The sequence below is a fragment of the Balaenoptera borealis genome (assembly GCF_965194805.1).
Source record: "Balaenoptera borealis genome assembly, chromosome: 7".
In the NCBI taxonomy this organism is placed as follows: Eukaryota; Metazoa; Chordata; class Mammalia; order Artiodactyla; family Balaenopteridae; genus Balaenoptera; species Balaenoptera borealis.
The window spans coordinates 60,689,795-60,707,098 of NC_138864.1; the positions used below are offsets into that span (position 1 = coordinate 60,689,795).

Consider the following 17,304-nt stretch of genomic DNA (forward strand, 5'->3'; position numbering starts at 1 on the left):
ATTATTGGGAATCCATTTTACTGGAGAAGAGAAAACAGTGATTGTATCAGTATGGCCACAGAAGTGGATTCTGTATAGTAAAGGAGTGGAAACTGGTCAGAAGGATTGATTAGGTTGATTGTGAATAGTCTTGAATGCTAAGATGAAGTTTGTGCTGAAAGCAACGTGGGTTTGACACAGTGAAAATGGTTGTTCTAGTGAGATTAGAGCCGTAGCCATGGACAGAGAGAAATAGCCAGTTAGGACATCCTAGAGGAATCTAGGTACAGGATGGTAAGGATGTAGACTGAGAGTGGTCAGAGTATAGCTGGTGAGGGATGTCACAGTAGAAAACTAGCAGGACTTGGTAACTGTTGGGTAAGTTGTATAGGATCAAAACATTTTTGCTAATTAAAAGAGACATTGTGTATGAGACAGATTTTTCAACTTTATTAAGTGGGAGAATTGATATTATGAATGATGTAAGAAAATAAAGTATGACAGTGTGACAAGTCCCAGATCTAGAAATAACTGACACGATAATGAAATGCGTGTTCTCAAGCCAGATGTCTGGTGCTTTTGGCTGCCCAGGTTTTACCCCACTGCACTCTGGCTCTGAGAGCTGCATAGTTGGGGTCTTTCCTAATCTTTAGTCTCTGTTCTTATTCAGCAGAGTAACAGTGCTGCCCCCTCAGGGTTTCTTGACCAATTCTTTCTTCTTAATTATCTTGTTTCACAAATATTTACTGAGAACCTTCAGTATGTGCAAGACCTTGTGCTAGGCATGGAGAATAAAGGAAATGAAAAGTGCTGTGTGGTACTTATGTTAATAAGTAAACTCAAGTGCATTTTCACTAGTATTTTGTTGTCGAGGTTTTCAGGAGACATTTGTTTCACTCAAATGAGCAAGAGGCAAATACTTTTCATTTGGAGAGGACTCTTGTTTTTTGCAAACTCTATTAGTAAGTGACTGCTTTTTTTCTGCAGTTTTGGAAATTTACAAATAATGAACTTTTTTTTTCATCTCCACTAGGGGACAGTGTGTTACCATTAGATTTTTTTTTCTTCCATTTCAGCAAAATGTATACAGAAAGGAAATTTAGCCTCTAATTATGTTGATATGATATTAATTACCTTACAAATGTAACAAAACTTAAAATGTTTCTAAACTATACAACTTAGGATCTTTGTATATTGTATGTGTTATGGATGGATAGATATATAGACATATATAGATACAGGTTTTATTTGTTTAGAGTGATTGAAATTTTGTGGCATTTAGATACTTTTTGCATGAGTTCACCAAAATAAGGATGGATGGCAGAAAGATATTAATACCAAAATATAAGGAAATTGAATTTCAGGACAGTTTTGTAATTCATGGAACTTGAATTAGGCTTTCGGTATGGAATTTGCTGAGACAATGTAACGTTTACCCTTCCAAAAGATCTTTGTAATCTCTTGAGACATCTAAAGCCTAAATAATACATTTATACGTATATTTTAAATTTGTAGATTTTCTTTTAACAGAGTACATTGTGTTCTTTAGGAATGATGTGTATGGAAGATGAAAATCTCAAAAGATTTCCTTTTAGGTTGTCTATAAAGATTTGGAGAACAGTGATGTCATAGCTTTTCCTGCCATTCTTTGAGACAAGATCCTACAAACTCCACATAAATTTGATTCTAACAGCATACCATAAACTTGTTTATACCTCTTTAATTCAAGTACTGATATCTGTGTAGTACAATGATAGGGTTTAATGTTTTGAAATATACCTTTTAAAAAGTTCTTCAAGTTTTGCCAAAACTGGGTATAGTTTTGCCAAAAGTTCTCCTTTGAGAAAACTGAAAGGGACAGTGGATCAGTAAGGAATTCTGAGGATATGGCATTACAGAAAATTGATCACTTGTACACTTGCAAGGTGCTACTTCTTCGTCATTTACTTCTGAAACTGCAGGCGTTACTTGTCCAAATTGTGAGGTAGACGGTGGGGAGCAGGGAAAAAAGCTGGTATGAATAATGGAGGTGCCATTTCATTCCCAATCTTCTGTGAAAGTAAAGAAGTCCACTTTCCCTGATTTCCAAAGAGCTTGCCAAAGGCTTAGAGGTCCCATGAGAATTTTTGCATCGAGACTTCACTACTCTATGGAAGATGATAGATAGAACCATGGGAAAGAAACCTACCATCAACCAAAAATAATAATAATAATAATTATATATGTACATATATGTATATCTCATACAAAAAACCTAAAGTACAGGATTCCATTGACAAGACTTAATTACTCTAGAGTAATTTTAAAATTGTTTTTAAAAGGTAATGGTAATAGAACTTTTGTGCATCTTTTTTTTTTTTTTTAAATAAACTTATTTATTTATTGGCTGTGTTGGGTCTTCCTTGCTGCGTGGGGGCTACTCTTCGTTGCGGTGCACGGGCTTCTCATTGCGGTGGCTTCTCTTGTTGCATAGCATGGGCTCTAGGCGCACGGGCTTCAGTAGTTGTGGCTCGCAGGCTCAGTAGTTGTGGCGCACGGGCTTCGTTGCTCCATGACATGTGGGATCTTCCCAGACCAGGGATGGAACCCGTGTCCCCTGCATTGGCAGACGGATTCTTAACCACTGCGCCACCAGAGAAGCCCCCATCTAAGAATAGCATATTTCATCCTAATCTTGAAATTACAAAGTGATAGAGAAATAGCTAAATATGACAAGTTTCTGGTTAAAACCTATGGTGAATTCTAATCCTAAATAATTCAGTTCAAGGATATAAAAAATTAAAAACAGCAATTTTATATTGATTTTTAAAATATTCTTCCTGGTATTTAAATAACCCAACTGTGAGAAACTCTTTAAAATCTCAATGAGCAACTGTTAACATGCTGAATAAAATTAAGTACACATTTTTTGTTGTTACTTTTAGCTTAACTTCCATGATATCTTTCTTAACCTCTAAATCAGCCATAAGCTATAACTTTGTGAATTATTAATATGATTCTTTTGGAAATCTTTTATTGAAAATTGCAATATTCAAACAAAAATGTTTTCTTTGTACAGATTTTGAAGTTTTTGGTGGGGATAAATATTCTCTGGAAATCTAGACAATTATGAAGTACTGATTTTATGAGATAACAAATCAAATTTAGTCCCTGAATTTAAAGTCTTGAAACTAAGTTTTAAAATAACTTATTTTTCTTATTAAAGCGTGTTTATTATGAAAAATTTGAAAATAAAGCAAAACATAAAGATGAAATAAAAATAGCCATAAATCTGTCATCCAAAAATAACTCTTGTTAACATTTTGATATTTTCCCTCCCAGTAATTTAAGAAACCTGATTACTACATCCTTTTTTTTCCTTTAGGACCAGTTTCTAGTTTATAATACAGCTGTAACCAAGAAAAAGAGTGAATGTTGTATTTTACAGCTAGAAGTTATATTTTTATTTTTTTATGAGAAGATAGAGTGCAATTTTTATTGTTTTTCAAAAATTTGACCTTGTTCTTAAGTGAACAGAACAATAAGATAACAAGTAATTACTGTTACGACAATAATTTAGATTTAAGCAAAATGCAGACTTTAATAATCTTATTAAATATCCTCTTGTTTTTCTTTTAATTAAATGAATGTTTTTGATTTTTATGTGTGGGTATGTAAACATTGGTGTGCCATGTTCACAGTTTATGCTCTTTATGACTGACTATAAATCAAGGTTACTATAAACCTGAAGCCTAGCCATGAATGTTGCTGGAGTTACAGATAGTAAGTGAACTGCTGATAAATTTAATTTGGGTGCTTTTTTCTTAATTTTTTAATGTGAAAATTTGGGTACCCACTCTTCTTACAATAGCTTTATCACATTGATATGTCACGCTAAGGATCAGCCATTTCTTGTCCCAAAATATTTCTTGTTCATCCTGGACTCTACAGTATTTTCTTCCTCTTTCTCTCTTCATTTGGTTCTGTCTCCCTGAGGAAACATTCCTGCCTCATGTGATCTTACCATGCTCTGAATTCCCTTGTTCTCTCATGTGCAACGGTAGCAATATTACCTACAGTCTAGTCCTGTACATATATTTGTACATTACATCACATTGGTTTTCTAGGGATGGGGTTAACATTTTTCAAATTTTTTGTTTGTTTCATGGAGTAAATATTCCCAGATGACATGGCTGCTGACATAACCCATATGTAGTTTTCTAAATGTTCCAAGCAGGTTTCTTGGTGATGGTGGTAGGGTGTGTCAGTAGATAAGGAATAGGGAAATGGAATAGTAATGTGATTACAAGGTATAAGATGATTATGGTAGTAATTCACCATTTTTCTCTCTTGCTTCAGTTTGGATATTTTTTTACTTCACTTCAGGGTCACTAATATTGTCTCTGGCTCTTCCCATCTCATATTAAATCAGTCAATTAATTCTTAATTTCAAGTATTATATTGTAAAATTGTAAAAATTGTTTTTTTATTTGAGATTTCAATTCTATGTTGAAACTTTCCAGTTTTCATCAACGTTTCCTTCTCTTCCTCTATTTTTTAAATATATTAATCGTAGTTATTTTGAAATCCTTGCAGGGTAATTCCAATATATGGATCATTTCTGGTTCTGTTTAAATTGATTTTTTTTTTCTCTTGTTTATGGATATTTATTTATTTATTTATCTTTGCTGTTTTGCGGTCTTTACTTGTCAAGTAATATTTTATTGTATGCCATCTGTTAGTTACAAAACATTATAAAAGCTCTAGTTTATTTTAGCTTCCTCCAAAGAATATTAAAATTTGTTCTGGCAAGCATGTGTGTTACTGGGAAATCAACTTGCTTTTCTGGAGCTTGTTAAAGCTTTGTTAGGGCATTTCTAGTTCAGTTTTGTCTGTATTCCTGGGTTATAGGCATGGTCTTTCAGAGATCTCGGCTGAAGGCCATGGGTGTTCACCAAGGTCTCCTTGTTCCAGCCTACCTCACATCTAATCTTCTAAGTGCAGTGCAGCTTCTGAAATCTCTGCTCATTGCTCTAGCTTCCCAGAAATTATTCTCTGCTAGGCTCTATGGAGTCCACCTGTGCAAGTGCCGATTAGGAATTGGCCAAGTAAGGGGAATTTTCAGCAGAATTTTAGGACTTCTTTGCAACTCTCCCATCGCAGGGATGTTTTTTGCACAACCTGAGCCACTTTGACAACTTTAAATTGTAATCTCTGTCTTTTATATCCAGAGAGACCATCATTCACTTGGACTCTATTTCTCTTCTTTATAGTTTCGAAAAATTCTCTCAACAAGACATCTGAGGTGAATGGTCTCTGCTTTCAAGGACTGTAGATATGCATTGGTTACTGTCTTAGATCCGCAAACGACATTTTTACATAGAGTTTACCAGATTTAATGGTTATGTATGGTGAGTAGGTGTTATCAGCTACTGTGTTGTGGCTGAAACAGTACCCTCCATAAAAATAATAATTCTAACAACGGTTATTATAGAATATTTGTTAGGTATCTGTGATTTACATGTCTTACCTGGTTTAGTCCCTACAGAAAAATCTGTAAAGTAGATAATATTGTTACCCCAGTTTTAGATGAAAAACGCAGAACTATAAAACTTTGATAATTTGCTCAAAGATATTTGACAGTTGTGAAGGCCAGTATTTGAATACCAGCAATCTGACTCTAGAGCCTGATTAAACACATCTTTTCTTGAAAAATAATACACTTTGTGTTTTAGATTCACAGAAAAATTGGGAGGATATTACAGAGTTCCCTTGTGCCCTTTGTGCAATTTCCCCTATTAACAACTAAGCCATAGTTCATGCAGATTACCTTGGTTTTACCAAATTTTTTTTTTTTTATTCCAGGATACCACATTACCTTTAGTTTTCATGTCTCCTTAGGAGACAGCTGTCATGTCTCCACAGTTGGCTGTGACAGCTTCTCAGACTTACCTTGTTTTTTATGAACTTGACAATTTTGAGGAGTACTGGTCAGATATATTGTAGTATGTCCCTCTATTGGAGTTTGTCTGATGTTTTTTCTCATGATTAGACTGGCGTTATGGGTTTTGAGGAGGGAGACCACAGAGGTAAATACCATTTCATCATAGCATATCAAGAGTGCATACCATCAACATGATTTTTCAGTGTTCATGTTGACCTTGCTCACGTAGTTTTAACACTAAACATTTTTATTATATAATATTTGGAGCACACAAAGGAATGTATGCATATACATGTGCATAAATATAGATGATTGATAATAAAATGACCACCTGTATTGCCCCTCCACTCCCTATCTCCATCAAGGATTGAAAACACTGTTTTGCATATCCACTTTCAGCAGGAAATGCTTTTTAAAGATTTATTTCCTTGCATTTTTTACTTACGTTATCAATACTTTTATAGAGGTATGGAATTTTGAAATGAGTTTGAAATCCATAAATTGTTTGTCTATCTAATTTTTGTACATACTAGAATTTTCTTAGTATATGTATGTCTCACCATCTTGTTGAAATCAGCTCTTAAAATTCCATATTTTTCAAAGATGAAATGATTGAGGTCAGGCAGAGAGGGAAAACAAATATTTAGTGGAATAACATAGGTTCTTCTCACTGAATTCTAATCTTTCCAAATGATGCGTATAAAAAATTGCCAAAGTAATCTTTCAAAGAACAATCTTACTTAAATTTGTTAGTAGCTAAAGATATGTAAGTTGTGGAGCAATCAAAATGAGCATGGAAGATTTATTCCAAGATAGAGAAATGCGATTTTTCTAGCCCTAGGATCTTAAACAGGTTTTCCCCCTTCATTTCTTTGTTACCATGCTGCTTTCATTATAAGTGTAAACTGGTTTCAAAGAGGTTATACAGATAGCCTTTTTCTGTTTATTTTTGAATGGGAAACCTTAATTATCATCATCTGTTGTATATCTCATTTTAATGAGACTTGGGAGTAGATGTGTATCATACCGTGCAACATTGTAATTAATTAATTATTGAGTGACAAATACATATCTATAGTTGGTTTGTATTTCATTCAGTTTTAGAATACTATTTCTATATTTATAAATGGTGTGTCATGAATGATATCTGCTCCTATATAAGTGAATCACATTTTAAGCTCAAACATATTTGGCTTTTAAATGATTTGTTAATGTGATTTGATATTCTGGAAACCGGTACAGCATTTGAAATCCATTATTGAAATGTCATTAAAACTCACTCACAAGAGGCAAAGTAGCCACATTCAGCCCCTGTGCCTCGTCCCCAGTTCCACCTCTTAGAACAAATCAGGGAAACTGACGGGAAAGAGTAGTTTAAGTAGAGGTGATCTCTTAACTACCATCATCATAGATGAGAAACCCAGGTCTGGGCTAGTGGAGGCGTGGTGGTAGTGGGAAGGCTTCGATAAGATAATATTCTTCTTTGTACTGTTGCCAGACTTCTGGCTAAATATGTAAATAGGGGTAAACAAAGTAACCAAATAGTGGTCATTGTTAACAAATGAGTCAAACTGAAAGGGTGAACATATGTCTATCATTGTCAAGCCTCCTTTGCTTTGAATTTGTTATAATGTATGGAGGGCAACCATGTGTTAGGCATTGAACTAAGTTTTTTATATTCAAAGATAAAATATTCTTTACATCAAGAAACTGATCATCTGGTGGAATAGATGGCCAGCTAAAAAGACTATTAGAATTCAGTGTGCTAGAGGAATTCATAGCTATGGAAACGTATAGATTCACCTCACTCAAATTGGGTTGAAGAACAGCAGTCAAGGGAGATTTCAGGAGTCACTGATATCTGAGTTGAACCTCGGAGCAACTAGGGTAAGCTAGGCCAGGAGAGGGAGTGGAACAGCTTTTCTGGCAAAGGGATTAGCTGGTGCAAAGGGATGAAAGCTTGAAAAATGGCTTGACTGGGCAATCTTAAACAGTTCTACATGGCTTGGAGAACTGAGTGATTTTAAGGGAATGGTAAGAAGAGGCTGGAAGGATAAACGACCTTCCAGGTAAAGGGTTAATACTTGATCCTGAAGTTTAAAGATGGCCTTCAAAGGATTTTATGCAGGATAATGATGTGATCAGATTTTTATTATGTAAAATCAGTATTTTCATTGCTGTGTGGGAAATAGGATAGAAGAGGACAGACTTCAGAGAGACTATGAGATTGTTTCAGTAATTCAGGGCCAGAGGTATTATGCTGGCAGTGGCAGTTTGAGTGGAGTATATGGATTCAAGAAACATTAAGGAGGTAGAAACAATGGGTCCTAGTGATATACCGAATGTTGGGATAAGGCATTACGGACGATGCCGAAGTGTAGAAATTGGTTACCAGATCCCTCTTTTTGAACCTAGCACAATTCATAACCCAAGGACCTTAAGATGTTAACTCTGTTTCCACTTTCATTTTCCCTTCATATTATCATCCCCTCATACCTTCAAGAAGCCTAAATAATTAGAAAAAACAGAATTTCATAGGCAATATGATTTCAAAGGGAAAATCACATTTTAGCAACTTGTGAAATAACTCTTTTCACAAATCTGCCTGATCTTTACTTCAAAAACAAGCAGGTTTTTTGTTTTGTTTTTTTTCCTCCACACCAGTACTCACAGTTTATAACAAAGTCTGTTGTTGAAGAACCCTCAAGAAAAAAAAAAAAAAAGGTGAAGAGAAACCTTGTATCATCAAAGAAATATTCACACTTAAGTGAAGAGCCAAAGTTGGTCTTCAATATTGGATTAAGGGAAAATAATCTTTTGTTTCATATTATTAGCTTTTGAAATTGTGTCATTGCTTTTTTTGGTACCTTAGCAGATATTTTTTCTACAATGAAAGTGCTTATAAAAGCGTTTCTCCTTTATTTGGGACAATGGCTGTGGTCTGAGTTCTATGCAGTACTGAGCCCAAAGAACAGCAAGCCTTGCAAAGTGTCTCCTTGAACACATAGAAACAGAGATTCTGTGATTGTGGTTGCCAGGGGCTAAGGAGTGGAGGAAATGGGGAGATGTTGGTCAAATGATACAAACTTCCATTTATAAGATGGGTAAGTTCTGAGAATTTAATGTACAGATGGTGACTATAGTTAACAGTACTGTATTGTATACTTTAAAGTTCCTGAGAGAGTAGATCTTAAACGTTCTCACCCCCCTTCCAAAAAATGGTAACTATATGAGATGATGGGTGTGATAACTAACCCTACTTAGTAATGATTTTGCTGTATCACATCATCACATTGTACACCTTAAACTTATACAATGTTATATTTATGTTTGTAAAGTTTTTAAAAAATAAATTGTTTTTAAAAAGAAAAGTAGGTCCATGTTAAATTTAATGTGTTGATATCTTTTCTTTCTAAAATAATTATTGTTTTATCTTTTCTTTCAGGATGAACGGAAGCTACAGGAAAGTTTAAGGCAAGGTGCCACCATTATTGCTGCCTTAATCAAAGAAAGAAATTCCGGACTCATTGGTCAACTACTGGTAGCATAAAGAACATGGAGAAAATTACCTACTGTGTTCTTAGAAACATTTACCTAAGTATCTCTTTTGTGCTTCTCTCCAAATTGTATATGGTAGAATGTTTAAGTTGTCTTTTATGTCTTTTATAATTTGGAGGATGTGATGCTTAGGTGAACTTGAAAACTTTTTATGCATGTCAAATATAAATTGCTTAAACCGGAAAAGAACAGATAAGTGGAAAATTATGGCCTTCATATAAAGAATCTTTTCACAAAGGCATGAAAGGTAAAATAGAAATAATGATGAGTCAGCTAATTCTCCAAGGAATGAGAATTTAGGAAATGTCAACTATTATCTCTCTGTTAATTAGTAAATCACACTATAATGAAACTAATAAATAAGATTAATGAGTATTGTTAATTCTAACATTATCCTCTCTCCATGGGTTATTTTGAATTGCATTCCAATTTTTCACACCTTAAAAAAAAGAGGAGATAGCAGTGAACTCTGCACTTTGAGTATCTGCACCATTAGCCTCACATTACCCTAGATCCCTAAAGGAGATGTAATCTCCTGCTTTTCTAATGTTTCAAAATTGTATGTTTTCCTTGGTTTATGAAATATAGTTTTGACTTACATTATTTTAAAAGGCTTCTGATTTTTCTGAATAATTTTAAAAGAAGACTGGAAAGCTTCATGAAAGTGAAGTTATTTTGGTCAATCTTAAGTTAGTCTTCTAAAAGGAAGAGAGTCCATTGCACATAAAATAATTAATTTTCTTTTGATACAGATAACTGCTGCCTTTTTAAATCGAGTTCTTATTCTTTCAAATTTCCACTGGTATATACATCTTAAATATTGATGATTTTTCCCTTACCTTATATTTTACAGTTTTGTCAATCCAGTCATTAGAGATGCCTTTTATTCTATATATACACTTCATAAAAACACATTAGATCAGATTATGCCAGGGCTTAGGCTGCACGTGGGAACTATAAAAATTGCATGAAATGTTTTCAGTTAAAGATAGACTATGAAATACCTACCTTGTGCAGTCTCTTCTTAACATGTTGGGTGATTTTGCCTTCATTTCTCAAGTATCCATAATAGTAGGAGAGTTTATATTTTACATTTAAATAATAGTGAGTAGAATATAGAGGAAATGAAATAATTACTGCAATTCATTCTCCTAAATGAAATGTGTTATTTGAATGAATGTAGGCTTGGATCTCAATTCCTGGGCTCGCCACTTTTTCTCTTTCTCTAGGGATATTAAGAAATATAAAATAAATCATTTAATTAAAAATCTTGTGGGTGGAAATATATGGGCAGTGTGTGGATTTTGGTTAGAATGTCTGTCTACATTAAGGCAGGTTGGCTACGCTGTAAAAAGTCATAGGTGCGCCTTTTGACATCTTCAGGTGAAAATGTTTTAAGAATTTGAAAAGTGCTCATAAAGGCAAAAGGGGAAAAGTTACGAAGATTTTAAGGAGAAAATGAGTGCCTTTAGGTACGTGGTGGGAAACTAGGCAATCTCTGGCACAAGCAACATTACTGTATCTATTGAGTGCTGGCTGAGTTACCTTAGATTTCAACAAAAGGGAATATTATACCAGACAAGAATTTATCTTGGGACAGTTAGTATGCCTTTACCCTAGGCAATTATAAACATTTAGTGTTATGAGATTTAGTTAATAAAATATTAAGATGACGATGTCTGAAATCATCATCATCATCATCATTATGGCATTTAATTTTTTTCTTTATAGTTTACAGAGTGATTCACAGCATTGAAAATAATTTAAAGAAATCTCCTCACATCCTTTACAGTTTAGATGGAAATTGAGGCTCAGGGATCCTCACTACTTTCTCCAAAGACACATGTCTGCCTAGTAGCAAAAGGCAGGGCTTAAACTCAGGACCACTGAGAATGAGTTTTAAGCTCATTTCCTCTATAACAATGATTGCGGGCAAAGGACATCCAGCAGAGAGGGCTTGGGAAATGAGCCAGAGGCTCCGAATGAGCGTTGGAGGAATGGACGAGGAGGGACAGATCAGTCCAGTGACCCGAGGAAAGTCCTGAAGCTTTTGGCTTTCCAACCATGTTTCCAACATACAGAAATTGTAGCTAAGGATAAAGGGAATGAAGAGCATTATTGGCCAGGAGGGAAAGATAAATTAGTTGTTTTTGTTATTTGTTAAGAGATCCAGAGGCAACTTTACAGTTATATATTCATCTCCACTTCGGGAAACTTAATTACTTTCATGATAACTGTCCATTTTCACTTTACTTTTCAAAATCCCTTTAAAAATTATAGTAAGTATGCCTGAGGGTTGCTGAAATTGCTTTCTACTTGTGCAAATTTTGTGGAAAGGCTGTTTTCTTTTTAAATGTATGCTACTTAATTACATGCAATTTAAAGTTAACCTTTTTAGGAAGTTAACACAGTGCGATCGGTAGTTTGATTAATGACATATTGGTAAGAGGTAGTATTTTTTTTTTCATGAAAGTGCTCAATTTGAGAGATGACTTCTTGCAAATACACTCATCTGCAGATAAAAGTCAGACCCCTATATTCTACCAAGACCTCAGACCCCTATATTCTACCGAGAGCCATTCTTACTGTGGTCACTTTAAGCATTTTGCATTGGTTTACCAGGAAAACGCTCTTTTTCTATGCTAGTTTACTGTACATTTGACCCTTGAACAGCACAGGTTTGAATTGCACTGGTCCACTTATACGTGGGTTTTTTTCAGCAGTAGCTAGGAAGGAACCATGGATACAGAAGGCTGACTCTAAATTATGCACAGATTTTTGACTGCTGGGAGGGTCAACGCCTCTAATCCCTGTGTTGTTCGAGGGTCTTCTGTAATTACACCTATCAAATTTTACGTTATATATATAAATACAGTATTCATTTTATAAAAATCAAGTTGTAGTACTACATTTTCTTATGTTAAATATGTAAATTTTACTTCCTTTTAATGTTGAAACTCACTATATCAAGGAAACAAATGATAATATTTTAATTAAAATGTGAAGAAAGCCGTTTGAGATAAAGATTGAAATTGTTTTAAAAGCTTAATTCAAAAATAAACAATAAATGAAAAATACATATTGTTTTAGGGTTTATTAATATGGTTTAAAATACGTGGACAAGATGTGACTGTGCAGCTGGTGTTTGGCATTGAAACATTAATATATGTTCTGGTATGTTCTTAGTTTCAAAACTGTGAAGAGGTATGGATCTTTTTAAATGAAAAGTAAGAAACTACTATTAAATATTTTAAATGTTCTCTTTACACAACAAAATATAGGTAATTGCTAACTATTGATATTTTAAAATCTAACGACAATTTTCATTGATATTTAGTGTATACGTACATGTTTTTCAAACTGACTCAGTCTCAACTGAATAACTGAACAGAACATTCTCAAAACATAAGTGTGATGTTTTACATTATAGGAAAATAGAGTTTGAGATTCAGATATATTATTCTGTAAAATATATTAAAAATTTGCAAAACCGGAAGTCTCAATCAGATTTTTTTTCTTTCCCTCATATTTAGCAGGTTTACCAGCAATTACTGTGGCAGCTAAGGATATAAAAGCTATACTTAGGCACAGTGGAAAAGAATATTGTGACCACTTAATAATGTTTACATGGGTGTGGTGGGTTGAATTACTGTTTAGCAATATTCTTTCCTTCCATTTAGTTTCCATACGAGGAATGTATGTCCACTTCATGACTCTGGGATTCATCCTGTGACCTGCTTTTACCAACAGAGTGAGTCACAAGTGGCAGTGCACCGCAGAGAATAGGCTTAAGAGACCCTGCATGTTGCTGCTTGCTCTCTTCCACTTCTGCCACCACCATGATGTACACATTCCGCCTGGCCTGCTGCCTCCAAAAGGAAAACAAGAGCCGGATCACCTGACCTCCAGCTAATCAACAAATGGATGCAGAAGCCCAGCTGAGATCAGCAGGGTCTCCAGCAGACAGGTGAGCTCAATAAATGCTCATTGGCTTTTTTTTTTTTTTTTTTTTGCTAGTACTGAGTTTTGAATCATTTTATCGAACACCAGTTGGTAAGCAAGGAAAGAAGATCTGTGGCAGTGTGTGGTACATTTGCTCTCACTAGTCTAGGATATATCTGGAGACACACATTTTGCTAAAGCAGAACATTTACCAGGAGAACTGTTGGTTAGGGCAATGATCCCGAAGTATTAGAAGGTTCTCTGGATGCCTCCTTCCCTTAGTTAGTAGTTACTGAAGGAGAAAAATAGACCTGAATGTTATAGAAAAGTTTTCAAAAGAAGTTAAACTTTTTGGGGCCTGAAATGATATTGAGTTAAAATACGGGCAATTAAAATAATAGATAGTAGAAATAGCTAACATTTGTTGAATGATTAGTATGTTCCAGAAACTGTTCTTAGTGCTTTTGCATGTACATAACTTTTTTTTTCCATAGTAACTTCATGTACTAGGTAGTATACCAGTCTCCATTTAAAAGATGAAGAAACTAAGGCACATACATTTTGAATAACTTTGAGTAACAGAGTCATTCAAGCACCAAGTGGGCAAAATGTGATTCAAATTTGGTTATCTAACTTTGGAGCTTATATTCCTAAGCATGATTCTTTATAATATTATAAGACATACTATTATTTTCCCCATGGAACGGCATTTTATTTTAAATGTAGCAGTGTGTACACATCAATTCCAAACTCCCAATGTATCCCTCCCCCCATCCTTCCCCTCTGGTAACCGTAAGTTCGTTCTCTAAGTCTGTGAGTCTGTAAAACATACTATTTTAAGATCCCTTAAAGAATGACTCTCAAAGATGGGAATCTCAGTTTTATTTTCGTTAATAGCAAGAGAAAGAAAATGGGTCAAGCCCATTACCTTTTAGTGTTGCTATACTCTTCCTTTCCTTTGTGCATTGCTACCCCCAACACACAAACATATTTTAGAACATCCTTGGATCTGCATGTGCCAGTAAAACATACAAAGACTGATACTCACATACAGTTATTATCACTCACAGAGATGGCAATCTCTGTGAGCTCTGAAGTTGTTGGGATTTCCTCAGGCAATGAATGATCAGACATATTTGGATAACAAAAGTGGAAGATGAAAAAGTAGAAGGAAATACTTCCTTGATGAACCAGAGTTGCATACAGACATTTGCACCTCAGCAACACAACAAGACCTGAAAAGAGAAGTTGAAATCCATTCACTGTCTTTACAAGAGAAAGGAAGGTCTAGAGAAATGCCCAGGCAGGAGGAAGTATGAAGTCTTCCCTTGTCATGAGACTTTCCTAAGCATGAATGATCACAGTGTTTGCTCAATGGGAGAATTTGGGGGTGAACGGTGTCAGTGTGATGAGCTTGACCTGAGCAGAGCCAGGAATTTTTTCTCTTCCTATCTGAAATATTAGAACCTTCGATTTTTAAAAATGTCTTCATATTTGAAAGTTGCTAAGAGAGTAAATCTTGAAAGTAATTACCACAAGAAAAAAAAATTGTAATATTGTATAGTTACAGATGGTGCCTAGACATAGCGTGGCGATCATTTTGCAGTGTCTACAAATATTGAATCATTATGTTGTATACCTGAAACTAATATAATGTTGTATGTCAATAATACTTCAATTGAAAAAGATAAATTTTTTTAAAATTTAAATAATATTATTCAAAGAAGAAGTCCCACTTTGAGTCACCAGCAAAGAGTGGGCTGAACCCTGTGTTGGAAATTATAGCCTTTACAAACACTTTCCACATTTCTTTCCCGTGATTTACTCTTTCCTGGTGTTATTGTAAATTGAAAAACTCATTATGCAATTTTGATTTTTCCTATTCTGTCATTGGTGTCCAAAAACAAATATAGTGTCTCCTCAGTCTGAAGTTCTGTCCTCTTAAATATTCGAATAACCAGCTCTTTTTTTTTTTAATTTGCTCATCAGTCTAATAATTAGTTCCTTAAAAAGAATTTCCTTTACCACTCACATCTCTAAGTTTTGCCTCTTCATTAGAATTTAAATTATATAAAAGCAAGAACTTTGAATCTTCATATGATACCTTCTAGTGACTGTCTAGAATAATATCTGGCACAAAATATGTGCCCGACATTGATTTGGTGAATGGATAAATAATCTGAACTCTTTTTTAACGCACGGAGCTGAAACCTGAATTTTGCAGTTAGTGAAATAACATTGATCAGTTTGGCTTTCTCAATAAATATTGATTAGGTAAATGAAATATTACAAATGGTATTTTCTGTGAAGATTGAGAAAGGACTCTGACGACTACATATGATGATGTTGGATTGCCAGGACTTAAAAAGTAACCTAAAAAAAATCGTGCAGGGTTTTATCACGAGTCCTTAAATAACTCTGTTATATAAGGAGCTTATTTTTTTTCAATTTTAAGGCTTTATTAAAATATACATTACCACCACCAGATAAAAGATTCACATCTAAATTTGTGCAGCACAAAACACAAAATCTGAACTTTAACACGTTAGTGTGTATTGAGGAAAAAAATCAGGTTTTCTGTTGCTACTCAAAGTACTATAGAATTAAAATAAAAGTAATTGGATATTTTTTAGAAGTCTATACAGCTGAAATGCATTATGCAAATTACTCTCTACTTCGTGAAGATGCTACCAAATAATCTGAACAGGTGTTAAAACATCTGGGTCTATTTAGCAGCATAGATGAAGCCTGGATTGTCTAATGCACTTTTCTTGTTTAACCTTAATTAATCCTTGCAGGGTCTCTGTGAGGTAGGTCTGTGTCAACCTTGTGGTATGACAGTTACAAAAAGGCAGATGCAGAGATAAAGGGCTCATGATCACCCAGCACACTGGAAGCCAAAGTGAGTTTGGAAATCCAGAATTTCTGATTCTACCTTGGATACTGTTTCAGGGAATTGGATTACAACTAGGAGGGACTGTTTTTACTTGAGGTTTTAAAAAATCTGATTAATATCTACATCCAGAATTTTACCTGGATGCATTCCCTATTTTCCATTTTGCAAAATTGCAGTTAAGCCAGAGGCAAAAGCTTCCACAAGGCAATCCTAGTTATCTTTTTGACCTGAGTGGAAACATGATTTGAGATTTCACATGGAGGCCAATTTTGTAAGAATTTCCACTAGTCTGTGGACTGTAATAATTGGGTTATTTGGATGAGGTTTGGCAAAGCATCTACTAGATTAACTGAATGAGGTTTCTGGAGCTTTGCCATTTTGGAGCTATCCATTTTGTTCTTTGTTCTACCTCATTATAAAATGGGCTATTGAAATTGGTTAGTTTGTTGGTATGTCAGCTTTTTCTTTTCTTGGTTTTTTTTTTTTCTTTTCTATTCTTTACATCTGAGCACTTAATTTAATTGAAAGCAAGCTCTTCAGTCTAAGTGGATAACAAAACATCCCTTTGAGGAGGAGGAAATAGATGATAAAATCTGTGTTACTAATTTTTTTCAGTAGTTTGGAGGAATTCCTTTTCCATCCTGTGTATGTGTTTTTAAGACCCTGTTATGTTCATAGTTCCTTTTTCTTTTCTTGTTTGAATAGAAAATCATTCTCTTTAATCCCACCTGAGTTTTAAAAATGTATTATTGAACTGCCGGGTTCAGGAATTCAGTGGCCTGTTTTACTGAATGGAGATATGTATGACCTGATAGTAAAAGAATGCTATTCAAAGACATTTCCGCCTGTTTGTTTCTTGGATCAGTTACTGTTCACATAAATCTGGAAAAAAGCCAAAATATGTAAACAAATTAAGAGCTTTAGTATCCCAGTGGGAATATCCATAAATTGTACCATAAATCAGGAATTTAAGATTAAGTGCAATATGCTATAATAAGATAGCAGA

The 17,304-nt window shown here is 34.5% G+C and overlaps 1 protein-coding gene across 4 annotated transcripts in view; it reads left to right on the forward strand.

The window, feature by feature from the left end:
• The window catches only part of CRPPA (CDP-L-ribitol pyrophosphorylase A), a 426,528-nt gene that overhangs the window by 333,097 nt on the left and 76,127 nt on the right, over nt 1-17,304 (forward strand). For all 4 annotated transcript variants that reach the window (XM_082398504.1, XM_082398506.1, XM_082398505.1 and 1 more), the window contains exon 10: nt 9,348-13,427. In XM_082398504.1, coding sequence (XP_082254630.1) covers nt 9,348-9,452 — 105 coding nt within the window. In that variant the 3' untranslated portion in view covers nt 9,453-13,427. The remainder of the gene's footprint in view (nt 1-9,347; nt 13,428-17,304) is intronic.